The sequence below is a fragment of the Entelurus aequoreus genome, linkage group LG04, assembly GCF_033978785.1.
Source record: "Entelurus aequoreus isolate RoL-2023_Sb linkage group LG04, RoL_Eaeq_v1.1, whole genome shotgun sequence".
In the NCBI taxonomy this organism is placed as follows: Eukaryota; Metazoa; Chordata; class Actinopteri; order Syngnathiformes; family Syngnathidae; genus Entelurus; species Entelurus aequoreus.
This window is the reverse complement of record NC_084734.1, coordinates 67,931,747-67,947,056: the sequence shown is the minus strand read 5'-3', so window position 1 is coordinate 67,947,056 and position 15,310 is coordinate 67,931,747. Positions and strand designations below refer to the sequence as shown.

Genomic DNA, 15,310 nt, shown 5'->3' with positions numbered 1-15,310 from the left:
ATGAAGGTTTTTTGGCTGCATGAAAACAAGCTCCTCTCAGTAAAATACACGATAAATCCAGTATAATCAATGTATAAGTAGAAAGAAAAACAAAGTGACACATTTTGAACAGCCTTTATTTTCAATTATTCACATTTAATCCCTTTCTCCATTAAAAAAAAACAGCGTGAGCAGTTTTTAGTCTGCCCCAAAAAAGGAGACACTTTGGTGGTAATTGCAGTGCCTTTTAAGCAAAGGGTAAAAAACAAAAATAAAAAACAAGCCTGCAGTGAAAATGATGACTTTACATCTCTCAATGTAATCATCTTTATTTGCCAACTTAAAATTAAGCTACATAGTACATTGTAATATATACAAAAGATATAAAAAGTTAAATCAAAATTGATTTTTATTTTCAAATCCTGCTAAAGCTCAAGTGAGCAATTAACCCATTTGGTACCATGTCTAGCAAAACACCTTTTAGGGTCAAAAACACCCTACTTTTCTAAGATTGTTTTTGGTTCCGCAGCCTTTGTTTAAAAAATAAAATAAAAAATAAAATAAAACTATTGCAATGCTTTACGGTCAGTACTGACCATGGAGGTGTTTTGAGTGATAGCTCTCCACAGGAGGTAAAACTGGAGCTCAGATGTCCATCTCAAACTGGTTGTCATCTGTGGAAAAGGAGAGTGAAATCAGTGAATTCATGCTTGCTGCCCCCACCTCAAAAAGGAAACACACCTTAACAGAACACAGCGAGGCAAACAGCGCTTATCATTCCATTCACAACTGACAAGACACAAACACAGAGGGCCTGACTGACCCTTACAGACACAACCTGAGATGGTCTGTGAACACCAGTTTATAACACCAGACACAGCTGACGCTTCAGCCCCAAGGCTATTTTAACAGGAGAACGTGTTGATATTGGCCGTTATTTCCCTCGCCCACAACAAACTGCTGTGTCAACTTGTCACTCAGCCAAAACCTTTGGTCACGCAGCCAAGTAAATCCTCATTTAGGGAGGGGAAAGGACCAAAACAATGGTTATTATTAACAGATCTCTCAAGATTAAAATATGCTAGGTTTCTGTGGAAATGAGCTAAAATTGGCGAGGAGCTATTTTTGACCAACAATTGAACACAGGAAATATCAGACTCTGAACTTCCCAAGTCAACCTCAAGCATTCAAGTCAAGAGTAAACAAAATATACAGAATGTACAAACAGCAATAGTGCAAAACAATGTCAATGGCTTACCACTTATGGTGGTAAGCCAACTAAAGAGTGCCCCTAAGAGTATTTTGAGAAGAGCTGTCTTGTTATGCTTTAAAAAGGGGAACTGCACTTTTATTGGAATTTTGCCTATCGTTCACAATCATTATGAAAGACATAACGACGGATGGATTGTTTTAATGCATGCTAAATATTAAATACATTTGATCAAAAGTCTGCTTACAATGGAGCCAATGGGAGCCGCTATATTCTGCCTATAAAGCCCGTAAGAAAAAACCCAAACACCTCCATTAAGATTTTATATACGTGCTGTAAGTATATATGTAATGTACATTTCTAATAACATGTAATATTTAACAATTTTGAACCTTTTAAGCATACGTGGCACATTAATTTAAAAAACATTGCAACGTTCGCTTTTTTTTTTTAACATAATCACCGATTATTGCTCACTGCAGACTTCATGAGAGCCAACATACATAACAAACCATCATTTACTGTACAATGTCTGCGGTCATTAGGATGCCCACTGCTAGGATGTTCATATATTCCCATTGAGATGAAGAATGACTCAATCCTCGCAAAGAAAAAGGACGGTGGGACCAAACGTCTTTTCGTGTCGTTCTCGCCATTTACGAGTCTAATTTGGCTGTCAAAGAGTCCAATTTATCGGAATACATCCTAATGCTTTTTCTATCCAGGTGAGAGGCATGGTTTACTATCTAGAATAAACTTCCAGAGAGCAAGGAAGAGGAAACAGCAGACCACTCGATGTAAAAATTACACACAAGCTCGTGATCACGGCGCTGGTATAAATGGTTCGTCTGCGTTAGCGCTTATAATAACAATACCACGAATACCTGGTTAATATTCAAATCACGAAATGTATATTGAGTATTGTTGGTGCTTTTTGCATGTTCTTTTATTGGAGTTTATAGGTGGTATAGAGGACTTCTCATTGGCTCCACTGTAAGATGATGACGAGTTAGAATGCATTAAAAAAATCTATCCGTCTTAATGTATTTCATAATGATTGGGAACAATAGGCAATCCATCCATTTTCTACCGCTTGTCCCGTTCGGGGTCGCGGGGGGTGCTGGAGCCTATCTCAGCAGCATTCGGGCGGAAGGCGGGGTACACCCTGGACAAGTCGCCACCTCATCACAGGGCCAACACAGATAGACAGACAACATTCACACACATTCACACACTAGGGCCAATTTAGTGTTGCCAATCAAGCTATCCCCAGGTGCATGTTTTATGAACAATAGGCAAAATTCAAAAATAAAGTGCGGTTCTCCTTTAAGTTACAAGCAAAAATTTTAACAAGCACTTATTTTTTTGTTTGGATACTTTACATACGTTTTGAGTGATACTACAAATGTGGGTATCAATCCATTACTACGTAGTAACAGGGGCAGAATTAGTAAAACTGCTGATGCTGATACTTAAAATTCTCATTTAATGATTCATTTTTCGATCATAATTATAAATCAGACAAAACACAGGTTGTAGTGTAACAATATAAATCAAATATTCAAATTACTTATTGCCTATCATTACATACAATATTTCAAGCAAAATAACTCAACATAAGCAAAAACGACTTCTTCCTAAATTTGTAAACGATAACAAAAACTAATTTAATTTTTTTTGTCATCAAAAAAAAAAAGAAAATATTGCTATACTTCTGGACAACTCAAACTATGCAATGTTATCTGTGGTAAAATATGTGGATTTTGAAAACAGTGTACCTGCAATGTCCTTCTCTTCCTCTTCCACCTCCTCTTTGACATCCTGCAGCTTGCTCCCAGGGTGAGTTGCAGGGCACGTTACCCCCGGGATCTGGGGGAGACATGGTGGGGTGCGGGAGAGAGGAGAGTTTCTGCAATCCAACAAAAACTTCCTGTCATAGATGATGCGGGTACCTGTGTTGATGAGAAAAGTATAACAACATTGTTTTAACTGTCAAATCAGACTTCATAGCAGGACTATTTAACTAATTTGTTCAACCGGGCCATATTTCCAGCAAGTTAAGGGCCGGGGGGGGGGGGGGGGGGGGTGCGTTTTCTACCGCACCTGTTCAAGAAGTCGTAATATTGGTAAGAAGTATTTTATTTATTATTGGTTAGCTTCAGAATAACAATGTTATTAAAAAGATTAAGAGACTTATTATACTCTAAAAATGTTGGTCTTACTTAAAAATGCACACATTTAGTTGTATTCAGTGTTAAAAATATTATATGGCTCTCACGGAAATACATTTTAAAACATTTGGCTTTCATGGCTCTCTCAGCCAAAAAGGTTCCCGGCCCCTGCTTTAAAGTAATAATTGCTGAAATACATTTGGGGACTGAATAGGCTAGGAGTTACAAACCCTATTCCTTGAGTGGAAGAAACCAAGTTATAGAAGCGTGTGTGTGTGTGTGTTGATGTATGAGAGTATGGGAATGCAGAGGGGAGTGGTTTAGGCTGCAATGACTTCTAGGAAATCAGGGCACATAACATTCCCTCTTCAAAAAGACACACTGAGATTGAAGCCACATGTTTTTAGACTTTGGCTCAGCTGCAGGCTTTCGAACAAAACAACATTCTCAGCCATGTAATCGAAGGTTTGCATTCTTCTTGTTCTCTGCAACATAATAAAAAAGTTCTTATATTAAACATGAAGATTGGCACATATTACACCATCCTGGCATGTTTGTGGTGTGTCAAGATTTGGACTTGGGCCAATTTCCAACACACTGAGCAATAAAATGCTGTCAGAGTATATGTCAGAGACAGGGGGGGGGGGGGGGGGTGCGTTTTCTACCGCACCTGTTCAAGAAGTCGTAATATTGGTAAGAAGTATTTTATTTATTATTGGTTAGCTTCAGAATAACAATGTTATTAAAAAGATTAAGAGACTTATTATACTCTAAAAATGTTGGTCTTACTTAAAAATGCACACATTTAGTTGTATTCAGTGTTAAAAATATTATATGGCTCTCACGGAAATACATTTTAAAACATTTGGCTTTCATGGCTCTCTCAGCCAAAAAGGTTCCCGGCCCCTGCTTTAAAGTAATAATTGCTGAAATACATTTGGGGACTGAATAGGCTAGGAGTTACAAACCCTATTCCTTGAGTGGAAGAAACCAAGTTATAGAAGCGTGTGTGTGTGTGTGTTGATGTATGAGAGTATGGGAATGCAGAGGGGAGTGGTTTAGGCTGCAATGACTTCTAGGAAATCAGGGCACATAACATTCCCTCTTCAAAAAGACACACTGAGATTGAAGCCACATGTTTTTAGACTTTGGCTCAGCTGCAGGCTTTCGAACAAAACAACATTCTCAGCCATGTAATCGAAGGTTTGCATTCTTCTTGTTCTCTGCAACATAATAAAAAAGTTCTTATATTAAACATGAAGATTGGCACATATTACACCATCCTGGCATGTTTGTGGTGTGTCAAGATTTGGACTTGGGCCAATTTCCAACACACTGAGCAATAAAATGCTGTCAGAGTATATGTCAGAGACATGGGGTGATCAGCTGCTGGTGTCATTCTCAATTGGAGTTTGACCCATTCTGTACAGCTGATCAGGTCCGTTCACAAGGGGGAAAAACACATTATGCAAGAACTGCACTCTGAGCACTTTGTCCGGGACAAAAGGGAGGAGGAGAAGAAGGGGCGGGGATAGTGATAAGGTGTGAAATATGGGCTGCCAAGCATAACACAACAGCAGTTTCTGTATTTATACTGTATTGTGCATGCCTGGGATCAGCAACACACAGATTGTAAGACTGTTTCTTGTTTCAACCGATTTTCTTCATTCCTTCAATTGCACATAATAGTGGAATGCAAAACATTTATTCCCATTAGTGTGCACAAGTTCTGTCCCTGAAATGTAGAGCAGAAAACCATGCAGATATAGGACAGCCTCCAGCCTTTACGCAACCAATCACTTTGCTGTACTGGCTACAGGATAAACACCCCCTTTAAACAACATTGGGTGGGAGAAATCTTGTTTACAACTGCATAAAACACTGGCTACGGAGTATAAAAAGCCATTTGTTATATTGAGAAGACATTTTATAATCAGTCAGTTTTTGGTCTATGGTTAAAAAATGTATATATACTTTGGCATATTTGTGGCTACTTGAAAGACTTGAAACCACATTATACAGACTTTGCAAACTCCACAGAGTGTCCGCCCTGAGATCGGTAGGTTGTGAGTTCAAACCCCGGCCGGGTCATACCAAAGACTATAAAAATGGGACCCATTACCTCCCTGCTTGGCACTCAGCATCAAGGGTTGGAATTGGGGGTTAAATCACCAAAAAATGATTCCCGGGCGCGGCTACGCTGCTGCCCACTGCTCCCCTCACCTCCCAGGGGGTGATCAAGGGGATGGGTCAAATGCAGAGGACAAATTTCACCACACCTAGTGTGTGTGTGACAATCATTGGTACTTTAACTTTAACTTTAACATGCACACTGTGATAATGTTTATTGGTAAATTAAAGGGTATACAGCAATCAGCACATTTTCTGTTAGTTAAAACTATAGAATTAGGGGCGGCAGACTGATACAAATATCTACAGTATTGATACAAACATTAGTATCAGTACCAGAATAAAACTAAGGAAATAAGTTCAATATTTTCTGGGTTTTTTTCTGTTCATTTTCACAAATGTCTGTGTTTTTTAGTGTAGTTTGTGTTAGATTGTGTATGCTGTTATCCTGTTGACAAACTTTTAAGAAGTTATTGGACACTGGAGGGCCTTGGGAGCAAAAAGCCAAAGCCAATTCACGAGCTTAATTGGTTCTGTGACCCTGTTCTTAAAGAGGAACTGCATTTTTTTTGTAATTGTGCCTATCGTTCACAATTATTACAATGGATGCGTTTTCTTTTTAATGCATTCTAACTCGTAAATGAACGTAAATAAAAGTCTGCTTACAATGGAGTCAATGGGAGGTCCTCTGTTCTGCCCATTAAACCCCAAAAATAATCACCCAAAAACTGCCAACAATTAACCATTTACATTTTGCGACGTCAATATTAACCAAGTGTTAGTGATATTATAAGTGCTAACGCAGACCAACTATTTATAGTGGCGCTGTGATCACAAGCTTGTGTACCAATGTTGACAAGATCGACTGATGAGCTGCTTCCTTGCCTCTGTGCTCGTGAAAGTTTATTCTAGATCATAAATCATGCTTCTCACTTTGATAGTAGAAAGATGAGGACTTAATCCGACCAGTTGGTACACTTTCACAGACAATTTAGACCCGAAAATGACAAGCAAGACACAAAAAGACAGTTGGTTCCACCCTCTTTTTCTTCACGAGGATTATGAGTCACTATACAGCTAAACGGGAACATAACATTTTATCAGTCGGAATCCTAATGACAGCAGACATTGTACAGTAAGTGATGTTTAATTATGTTTATTGGCTCTCATGAAGTCTGCAGTTAGTAAAAATTAGTTGGGGAAAAAAGCAAACGCCATGATGCGTTTTTGAAACTTATGTGCCGTGTATGTTAAAAATGATCAAAATACGTAAATATTACATGCTATTATAAATGTGCCTAGTACTACAATACATTGATACTTACATCATGTATATAAAACCTTATGGAGGGCTTTATAGGCAGAATAGAGCAACTTCTGTAGGCGCCATTGTAAGCAGACTTTTGATTGCATGTATTTACTATTTAGAATGCATTAAAAAAACTGAACATGTTCTTGTCTTAGATAAGGATTGTGAATGATAGGCAAAATACCAAAAATAGTACAATTCCCCTTTAACTTAAAACATTTGTATCCCAAATTCTCTCCCATTGAAATTAATTTAAATACATAATTGGAGCTTTCCCTCCAACATGTAACATGTATTTTAAAAAGAGCAACTAACTTATAGATGGGAAATATTGTATAAAAACAACACAATCTCCTCTCCCTTATGTTCACTTCTCATCTTAGTTTTAGGAGCCTCTTTTTGCGCTGCTCTTCAAACTCTACATGTTATTGATCAACCGGCCTCTCGATGAAATTGACAAGATCTTAATAAGAAGCTCCGGTTCAGGGGAAGCTTTGTCCTGACTGAACGTTTGTTGCTGGATGGATGCTTGGGAGAAGTGGAGGGTCGTGTGCCTGGCGATTCCTTCCGTCGAGGACATCGACACCTATTTGAAACTATGATAACGGGTCAGCTGCTGTAAGTATTGTGCATTTCCCGTGTATATCGACAAATTTGGAAAATGATGGCAGCCGTTCAAACAGCTTTGCCGACAAACACACCATCAGCAGCTTCTCCGTTATTTCATGGATAAATGTTCACCGTTTATATAATATTTTAACATTCTAGGCTGGCGATATTCATTCTGCTTCAGTATGGTGCAGACGACCAGTGATACACAAATGATCTCGCCAAGTTGGCGACAAGCTTGGTCATGTCTTGGAGGATTACTTTTCTCATTCAATAAATATTATCCAATTGTTCTTCCCAGCACTGTCCTTCACACTCACATTTTCCTACTCATGATTAGAAAACAAAACTTATGTCGATCTCTAGCTATAAGCTAATGCTAGCAAGTAAGGCTGGGTGTTTTGGGCGGATGTTAAGGGGTTCACGGTGGCATTTGCTACGCCCAATAATAGCAGGGATGATTGTAAGTCAAGTGTTTGCTTGCAATTTAACACAATTAGCTGAGAGACATTTCTTATCTCAAAACCCTTTTAAGTTGGGGCACTATTAGGCCATGTCTACACTAAGTCGTTTAACCCCTTAAACCAGGCCTGGCCAATTATTTTGACTCGGGGGCTAAATATCTATTTTAGGAACACTAATGCAAAACCTCACAATAATGTCTGATTGAATGCTAAAAACGTTATGACAGACCGCCTAAAAAACAGAATGGAATTTTAATTTTTTTTACTGAATGAACCAGAATGTATATGAAAATAAAGAATGTGGGGTTTACAATATTAACTATGAACGATAAAACACTGAATATTGACAACATATGAACGTCGACTGACATATTTTACAATCAAGCGAAACGCACCAAAATGCAACAAACAGCGAAATATGAACGCGAAAAAACGAAAGAAAACCCACCTACTGTCCGATATATCACTAAGGTTTAGAACTTTGTTGTAAAAATCTCCTTCCGCGTCTGTCCCTGACACCCACATTTGGAAACACTCTGTGGAAACGCTCCCCACCCACACTGCTTGGTGCCTCGTCTGAGCTGCTGTGACTTAGATTACCATAGTAACTAGTATATCATGCAAAAGCGCATATTCCAACGATTGAAATACTTTGTATAGTTCAAGATTTACGGTCATTTGAAAAAAAAACCACTGCACATCATAATGGCAGCTACAGTTTCCATCTTAAAGATCTAAAAAAAAATATTTGGGAATGTCCGGCGGGCCAGATTGAAAGAATTAACGGGCTGCTTGTGGCCGCCGGGCCTTAATTTGCCCAGGTCTGCCTTAAACGAATAATAATTTAGCCTAAGCCCCGTTTCAGCCACACCAAACCAGCATTTAAGGCCCCCCTCCTCGGGCAAGTTTTTACACGGCTAAGTGCGCCGTGTATTTCTTGAATCTCCGGCACTTAGCTTTGTATGGACTCATTGATCGTTTACAAACTGAATTCGGAGAGGAAGTGACGCCAGAAAGACAGCGCCCCACACAGGAAGTGACGTCAGAAAGAACGCTCCACAGCCAGCTTCATAATAAAGCGGTTTCGTAACTCGGAGCTAACCACTGGAAATACAGTGAAAAAATCTGTACAAACGCTTGTGGAAATCACACATGAATATCTTAATTTGCGGGGACGGCGTGGCGAAGTTGGTAGAGTGGCCGTGTCAGCAATCGGAGGGTTGCTGGTTACTGGGATTCAATCCCCACCTTCTACCATCCTAGTCACGTCCGTTGTGTCTTTGGGCAAGACACTTCACCCTTGCTCCTGATGGCTGCTGGTTAGCGCCTTGCATGGCAGCTCCCGCCATCAGTGTGTGAATGTGTGTGTGAATGGGTGAATGTGGAAATACTGTCAAAGCGCTTTGAGTACCTTGAAGGTAGAAAAGCGCTATACAAGTATAACCCATTTATCATTTATTTATCACTTAAGAGGAAGCGATTGCAGCTATTTCAGATACAACACTTCTCAGATGGCAATAGAACTTTCGAATGTCCAGGTCAGCTGTGATTGTACTTACCGAAAAACATTGTCCATTTGTCGAAGGAGAGTCAACGAGAATGTAAGCTCCCGTGGATGTGATAAAAAAGGTAGCGTGTGCTTTGTATTACCTGGCCGTCGAGGGAAAACTATAGAAAACAGCGAATGCTTTTGGACTGGCAAAGCAGACCATCAGTTATTGTCCACCGTGTACGTCGCGGACTCAACGTCTAGGTCCAGAGTATATAAAGTCACCAAAAACGAATGGAAAATGAAGGTGAAGGCAAGAGTGAGGAGTGTCCTGACCATATATCTAGATCCCTGGTTTGAGTGATGTAAAATGTTCTTTATCACATTCATCCTCATCCTCATCATCATCATTATTTCTTTTTATTCCTTTCATGAAAATGCTTATATACAAGCCATATACAGTTGACACTTTCATTGTTTTTTTGTTTCTTATGCATTTATCCATTATCACATTGTTTACGTGTCTAATAAAGATTTGATGAATTTATGATGGCTCAGGTGTGATTCGATACAATAGGGTGCCACTGCACACTGGATTCCAGTTAATTGAAATACCATAACACTGGATATTTTTCAGATAAGTTACATTTAAGAACTTGCACACAAACCAACACTGGAGATGACTATGACGTGCGCATTTTCCGCGCATGCGTATTAGGTAGCGTTGCGCCGGCGGGGGGCAGGGGTCTTAAACGGTGGCATTGTTGTGTGTGGACAAGGATAAGGTTAGGTGGGATTTACCCTGGATAACCTTAGTGTAAACGGGGCCTTAGATTTACTTATTTTGCACCATTGAGAGTATTTTGCGCAAATAATTGTGATAGTAAACCGGAGAACTGGAATAATTTCAATATTTTGGTGATATTGTTACACTAAACACAAATATGATTGTTGTTATATATATATATATATATATATATATATATATATATATATATATATATATATATATATATATATATATATATATATATATATATACACACACATTTGCCTCAACACTTTGTCCTGTGTTTTAGTCTTGATTATATTAATCATCCATCCATCCATTTTCTACCGCTTGTCCCTTTCGGGGTCGCTAGAGCCTATCTCAGCTGCATTCGGGCGGAAGGCGGGGTACACCCTGGACAAGTCGCCACCTCATCGCAGGGCCAACACAGATAGACAGACAACATTCACACTCACATTTACACACTCGGGCCAATTTTAGTGTTGCCAATCAACCTATCCCACCTATCTTTGGAGGTGGGAGGAAGCCGGAGTACCCGGAGGGAACCCACGCAGTCACGGGCAGAACATGCAAACTCCACACAGAAAGATCCTGAGCCCGGGATTGAACTTGCGGCCTTCGTATTGTGAGGCGCACGCACTAACCCCTGTCACACCGTGCTGCCCATTATATAAATCATGATCAACAAATTAAGGGAAAAATCATTTAGTGGTTCAAAAAATCAAGTAAAAAGTATTAAAAATACTGACCCACTATTTGCTTGGTATTAGCTCATTACTAACATGTGCAGTACCGCCCATGTATAACAAACTATGGCTTACAGTACATGCACGTGCTGTGTCCTATAAATGAGTGTTCCCCAACCTTGTTTGCATCACTGACCGGTTTATCGTTGGCAAATAATTTTCAGGGACCGGCTTTCCACTTGTGCCAGATAAACACAGCAAAAATGAGTGCATGAAAGATACAACTCACAATAACGCTGAATTAGTGGGAGCTCGGGGCTTGTTTCTTTGCAATGAGATGCAGATGAAAATCTGTAGGGCTGCGAATCTTTGGGTGTCCCACGATTCGATTCAATATCAATTCTTGGGGTCACAATTCGATTATAAATCGACTTTTTTTCGATTCAACGCGATTCTCAATTCAAATGCGATTCTCTATTTATTCAATACATAGGATTTCAGCAGGATCTACCCCAGTCTGCTGACATGCAAGCAGAGTAGTAGATTTTTGTAAAAAGCTTTTATAATTTTAAAAAGGACAATGTTTTATCAACTGATTGCAATTATGTAAATTTGTTTTAACTATTAAATGAACCAAAAATATGACTTATTTTACCTTTGTGAAAATATTGGACACAGTGTGTTGTCAAGCTTATGAGATGCGATGCAAGTGTAAGCCACTGTGACACTATTCATTTTTATAAATGTCTAATGATAATGTCAATGAGGGATCTTTAATCACTGCTATGTTGAAATGGGAACTAATATTGATACTGTTGTTGATAATATTCATTTTTGTTTCACTACTTTTGGATTGTTCTGTGTCGTGTTTGTGTCTCCTCTCAATTGCTCTGTTTATTGCTGTTCTGAGTGTTGCTGGGCCGGGTTTGGTTTTGGAAATGGATTGCATTGTTATGGTATTGCTTTGTATTATTTTGTTGGATTGATAAATTAAAAAATTTTAAAAAATTACAAAAAATAAACAAATCGATTTTTGAAAAATGAGAATCGATACTGAATCGCACAACGTGAGAATCGCGATTTTGAATTCAAATCGATTTTTTCCCACACCCCTAGAAATCAGCCTCTGGCTACAATCTGTCACATTTATATTTTATATGTTCATTTATGTGCGTTGTATCATGTCACAAAGTTAGAACCAATATAACGAATTGCAACTTCCTATGAGGAGTTTTATTGGGGTTAGGGTTAACCCTATAAACAATCCATCCATCCATCCATTTCCTACCGCTTATTCCCTTAGGCTCCAGCGCCCCTCGCAACCCCGATCTCAGCTACAATCGGGCGGAAGGCGGGGTACACCCTGGACAAGTCGCCACCTCATCGCAGGGCCAACACAGATAGACAGACAACATTCACACTCACATTCACACACTAGGGCCAATTTAGCGTTGCCAATCAACCTATCCCCAGGTGCATGTCTTTGGGGGTGGGAGGAAGCCGGAGTACCCGAAGGGAACCCACGCAGTCACGGGGAGAACATGCAAACTCCACACAGAAAGATCCCGAGGCCGGAATTGAACTCACGACTACTCAGGAATCCAATCCAATTCACTTTATTTATATAGCACATTTAAACAACAAGAATGTTTCCAGAGTGCTGCACAGCCATGTTAAAAACAATATTATGCTCCACCAGTGACTGAATAAAAACAAAAAATACATATAAAACCAATATAAAAATAAATATGATTAAAAACGATTTTAAAGGGTAAACAAGCTTATTGGTGTGTCTAGTGCAGGCATGTGATTTGACCACAATGAAAAAGACTGAAAAAATTTCCGGGGGTCTGGGGGTCGAAGGCCCTCAGCCAGGTCCAGGGCGGTGCCCTGGTGGGGGGACAAGGGGGGCAACGCCCCCCAAAGCTCCTGGTTTTTCACCAATTTAACATGCTAAAATTAACAAAGACAGCACCATTTGAAGAAAATGTTTTAGTGTTTAAAGACATGAAAACATCATTAATAGAACATACATAACCCAATTATAATAATGAATCACTGTATATGGTTCAGTCCCAACAGTATTTAGTCACTAATATTTACATCTTGTGTTCATTTCACATCCACAGGGGTCACATTGATCAGTGATATTATTTACAGTTTATTTACAGTATTACCACATTACTTCAGTTCACTTCACAGATTAGCTTTCTCGGAGAGCCCTAACATGAGCCTTCCTTGCAAATTTCTGAGCAGCCTGCATTTTCCTTTTGGTCTCTGCTTTTGTAGCTTCTTTTTTGGATTTTTGGATAAATATAACAAAATACCAAATGTAAACATTTCATTCTTTTCGCCAAAATAGGATATATATTTATGAAAATAATTAAACATGTTTAGAATTGTTTACTCATATTTGAAAATAGGAAATAATAATAATGTGAGGACACTGACATATTGCATGAAACAAGTGTGAAAATATTTACCTTCAAGATTGTTACCCCACTGACAATAGTTTCAAGAGACTACATAAGAACTTAATATTACAAAATAGTATTATATGCAAATGTATTTCAAATAAATTGTTAACTGGAGTCAATAATGCAACTCTTTGAATTTCTGTCATTTCATAATATATTTTCACGTGGCTTTTTATTTTTAGAAAAACCCATTTATATTTCGCAAAGCAATAATTGGTTAATATTTAAAACAAACATGCGTATTTCGCAAGCAAATATTTTTTAGCTTACCTCATTATTAACAACCCTGTCTGCAACTGAAGTGGGCTGTGGGTGGATCTTTCCTCTGATGTCACTTTCGGTTGACATCCAAAAGTACCAGCTAGTGAAAAGTTTGTTTTCCTTGCTTCAAGTTGTTTCATATGTTTTTGGCATTTCGCATGTACTTCCAAAGCCTTGAAACCTCGTGATCCATAGTCAATATTATCATGACACCACGTGCACAAAAACTTTCCGGGACGATCGATTTTCCGAATAAAATCACCGAACAAAGTCGTAACTTCCTTCTTCCCAACAGTATCAGTGATTTCCCTTTCCATCCAGTCCCATCGAAATTTATTTTTGACATGTTTATCAATTTCTTTTACTCGTAAAGCGTCCTTTCTCTCGAGAACCGACATCGTTTACATATGGAAAATGGCGGTAATAACCATTATGAAAGATGACGTTATTAACGTCATCATTCATAACAGATGTCCCGATTGGTCACAAGGAACATATCGACCAATCAACTACGGCGTAATATAAACTACGTCTCGAATCTTGACTTAGGGTCGGAAAAAAAAACAGAAAAACGGGAGATCTTTTTTTCCCCCCCCCAGAGATTAAAAAAGACGGAATTCCGACTTTAGACGGAAAAATCACATGCCTGCTAGTGGGACAGGAAAAAGTTAAGTCGGAGAAAATGCAGTTGTTTATAAATTAATGTTTCTCTGCGGCCCGGTAGCAAATGCGTCACGGACCGGTCCCGGTCCCCGGACCGGTGGTTGGGGACCACTGCTATAAATCATACGCTGAGGAGACAACGTGATTTCTGACAGAATCTCGTGATAACTTGTTTTTGTGTGAGCGCATATGCGTTTTTAACAAAAACTTTTAAACAAGTAGGATTGCGAACAACGACACCGTGTCATTTTCGAGAGACAGTTCTTGGCGTTCTTACCTCCGGGCGTAGTGGAGAACAAAGTGCCACCGGGAGTCTGGCTGTAGCAGTCGGGGAGCTGGGACCAGTCCTTCAGGGTGAGCACCCGAGTGGGGATGGGGCAGCTTTTAACGTCATTTGTCGACATGCTGGCTTCTTGCTTGATGGAGTAAACAAAAAGTTTAGCGAGATAAGAGTTTAAAATGCCTCAAATTCGCAGTTTAAAGCTCTCGGACAGCCTTCACAACACTTTAAGTCTATGGCAAGCTAACCGTGACAGCTTTTCTTTAGTGTTAACCGAGCTTGGAGGCTGTTTCTCGGGTGGTGTCCGCTAGCAGGCAGGAGGACCATGTGCTGTGTCTGCAGCACTTCACTCGTGATGTTTTTCTGCCTGCCTTTATTTGGCACGTGGGGCCGCGCAGAAAGAGGGCGATAGCTTTGGCAACGCGGACACTCCGTAGGGGCGGGGTCTCTTGCGTCATGAAAGCGCAAAACAAAAACCCTCGTGATTGACGTTTAAACAAGCGCACCCTTTAAATACGGCATATCCTCCTCAGAGCCATTCAATTACATGAAATAATCTTGTGGGAGAACAATATTCCACAACAGTTTTTTTTTAGAGATGTCCGATAATATCGGCCGATAAATGCTTTAAAAATGTAATATCGGAAATTATCGGTATCGGTTTTTTATTATCGGTATCGTTTTTTTAAATATTTTTTTTCTTTTTTATTAAATCAACATAAAAAACACGAGATACACTTACAATTAGTGCACCAACCCAAAAAAACTCCCTCTCCCATTTACACTCATTCA

The 15,310-nt window shown here is 39.3% G+C and overlaps 1 protein-coding gene across 2 annotated transcripts; it reads right to left on the bottom strand.

The window, feature by feature from the left end:
* Positions 1 to 98: 98 nt before the first annotated feature.
* On the bottom strand, positions 99 to 14,918 carry eif4ebp3l (eukaryotic translation initiation factor 4E binding protein 3, like). Of its 2 annotated transcripts, none has more exons than XM_062045569.1 (4): positions 14,767 to 14,918; positions 14,516 to 14,650; positions 2,968 to 3,141; positions 99 to 653 (listed from the first exon to the last, which is right to left on the bottom strand). In XM_062045569.1, exons 1-4 carry the CDS (start codon positions 14,843 to 14,845, stop codon positions 625 to 627), a joined length of 417 nt encoding a protein of 138 aa, XP_061901553.1. In that variant the 5' UTR covers positions 14,846 to 14,918; the 3' UTR covers positions 99 to 624. The 2 variants fall into 2 exon arrangements, with proteins under 2 accessions (XP_061901553.1, XP_061901554.1); XM_062045570.1 differs by having other exon boundaries at positions 14,516 to 14,654; positions 14,767 to 14,914.
* Positions 14,919 to 15,310: the final 392 nt, after the last annotated feature.

Excerpts from the sequence above, each read along its gene's own strand:
- eif4ebp3l (XM_062045569.1), bottom strand. The coding sequence starts at position 14,845 with ATGGTCCTCCTGCCTGCTAGCGGACACCACCCGAGAAACAGCCTCCAA. Across the intron at positions 14,651-14,766 it reads ACTAAAGAAAAGCTGTCACG|AAGCCAGCATGTCGACAAAT; the intron begins GTTAGCTTGCCA and ends CCATCAAGCAAG. Across the intron at positions 654-2,967 it reads GGAAGAGAAGGACATTGCAG|ATGACAACCAGTTTGAGATG; the intron begins GTACACTGTTTT and ends CCTTTTCCACAG.